Raw genomic sequence first — 1785 nt, forward strand, 5'->3', positions numbered from 1 at the left:
ATATATATAATATAATATACGTAGGTGTATATATGTATGTCGATATATGCGTACATATATGCATATATATATATATATGCGTATATATCGGTGTGTGTTCCTCTTTCTATTGCAGACCCCGATGGGTGGGGTGTCAACTTTCACCACCCCAACCAAGAGACAGCCTCTAATAATCACATATTATACAGGAAAGCCAAACTCCCGGTTTTCGGAGCTCTAGAACTTAGCACTTTTAGCTAAACACAACTACCACGAACAACCACAAATAACGTTTATATATAATTAATTGACAATTGAACCAAAATGAAAACATTTTTTTATATTAAATATTAAACACCCGCACATACATACACAGTGTAAATACAATAATAATGACAATAACAAAGAAAGAAAAACGGGGGGGGAAGAAGAAAAGAAGAGAAAAAGTAAAAGGAATTTTAAAGTCCTCTACATGTGTGTGTGTGTCTGTGTGTGGATGTGCGTGTGTATGGTTTGGTTGTTAGTTGTTAATTGGTTTGTCGGTCGTTAGGTTTGTCGGTCAATAAGTTAACAGCCTTATCACAGCTTGACTTAGTCTCGGCTTGGAATAGGCCTTATAACTTGGCTCATCGTCGCCTGATCTGGGTTTCGGTCTTGCTTCTGATCTTGGTCATGCTTTTGATTTTTGCCTTCATGTTGGCTTGCCTTCACGTAGTCTTGAACTTGGTGCTGCTTTTATTTGCCTTCGTTTTTACTTATTTATTCATTCATTCATTAGTTTCATTTTATTTATGTTATAATTTTTGTTTGTTTGTTTGTTTGTTTGTTATTTTCTTTTTTATGTCCTAATTTTGGTTCAGAGACAGAAACGGATATGTTTCTCTCATGGGCTGGCCCTGTTTGAGGTTGAGGCAGGAATGGCATGCTTGGATGCAAAGTGAGAGGTTGTATGTCATATGAGGGGGAACAAATGTTACTTCATCAATACCATGCATTTCAACTAATGTTTATTATTATCATTATTATTATTATAGGAAGCGAGCTGGCAGAATCGCCAGCGCGTCGGACAAAACACTTAGCGGCATTTCTTCTGTCCCCTTATTTTCTGACTTCAAATGCCGCCGAGGTCAGCTTTGCCTTTCAGCTTTTCGGGGTCGATAATATAACAATAAAGTACCAGACATATGCTATGGTTGAGTAATAATCGACTGGCACCTACCCCAGTTGCTGCTCCTGGGCCAAAATTATTAGTTATAATTCAGTTTTAAGTTTATCGATGACAGATTTTGCAATGAACAACCAAAGTCACCATTATTACTACGTTGTTTATATTATTACTTCGAATACTTCTACTACTACTACTACTACCACTACCATAACCACTGCAACAACAAAAAATTCAACAGGAAAAGTATGTATTGTGATTTCGTAGCAAAAGAAATCTCACCACAAATAACGACGTACTCAACACAATCTTGTTACTATTACAGTCACTAATATTCCCACTGCTACCCAAAAATTTAACGATAGTGTTTTTAAATTTTTTGGTCAAAAAAAAAAAAAACAGTCTTTGATCATACTGCGTGGCATCTTGTGCAAGCTTTTTAACTGCAGGTTTTCAAATGCCGACTTTGTGGAAGTTGACAGACAGAAACTGAGCGCAAAGACATCGCATAAATATGAATGAAAGCTTTGCGTGAAACTGCTAGTACTTATGGGGGGAATCATTTTGTTAAGATATATACTCTGATTTTGGGGAATTTATCGACGAGTACAGTTTGCCAATGTCAACCGCACGAAGCCTTT

General features: G+C 36.6%; 1 protein-coding gene across 2 annotated transcripts in view; it reads left to right on the forward strand.

The window, feature by feature from the left end:
• LOC106880429 (uncharacterized) overlaps nt 1-1785 on the forward strand; it is a 139790-nt gene that overhangs the window by 122197 nt on the left and 15808 nt on the right. The window contains exon 6 of one of the 2 annotated variants that reach the window (XM_052974878.1): nt 116-186. The exons of the other annotated variant lie outside the window; for it this stretch is intronic. Coding sequence (XP_052830838.1) covers nt 116-186 — 71 coding nt within the window. The remainder of the gene's footprint in view (nt 1-115; nt 187-1785) is intronic. 2 annotated transcript variants of the gene reach the window in all.

The sequence above is a fragment of the Octopus bimaculoides genome, chromosome 19 (assembly GCF_001194135.2).
Source record: "Octopus bimaculoides isolate UCB-OBI-ISO-001 chromosome 19, ASM119413v2, whole genome shotgun sequence".
In the NCBI taxonomy this organism is placed as follows: Eukaryota; Metazoa; Mollusca; class Cephalopoda; order Octopoda; family Octopodidae; genus Octopus; species Octopus bimaculoides.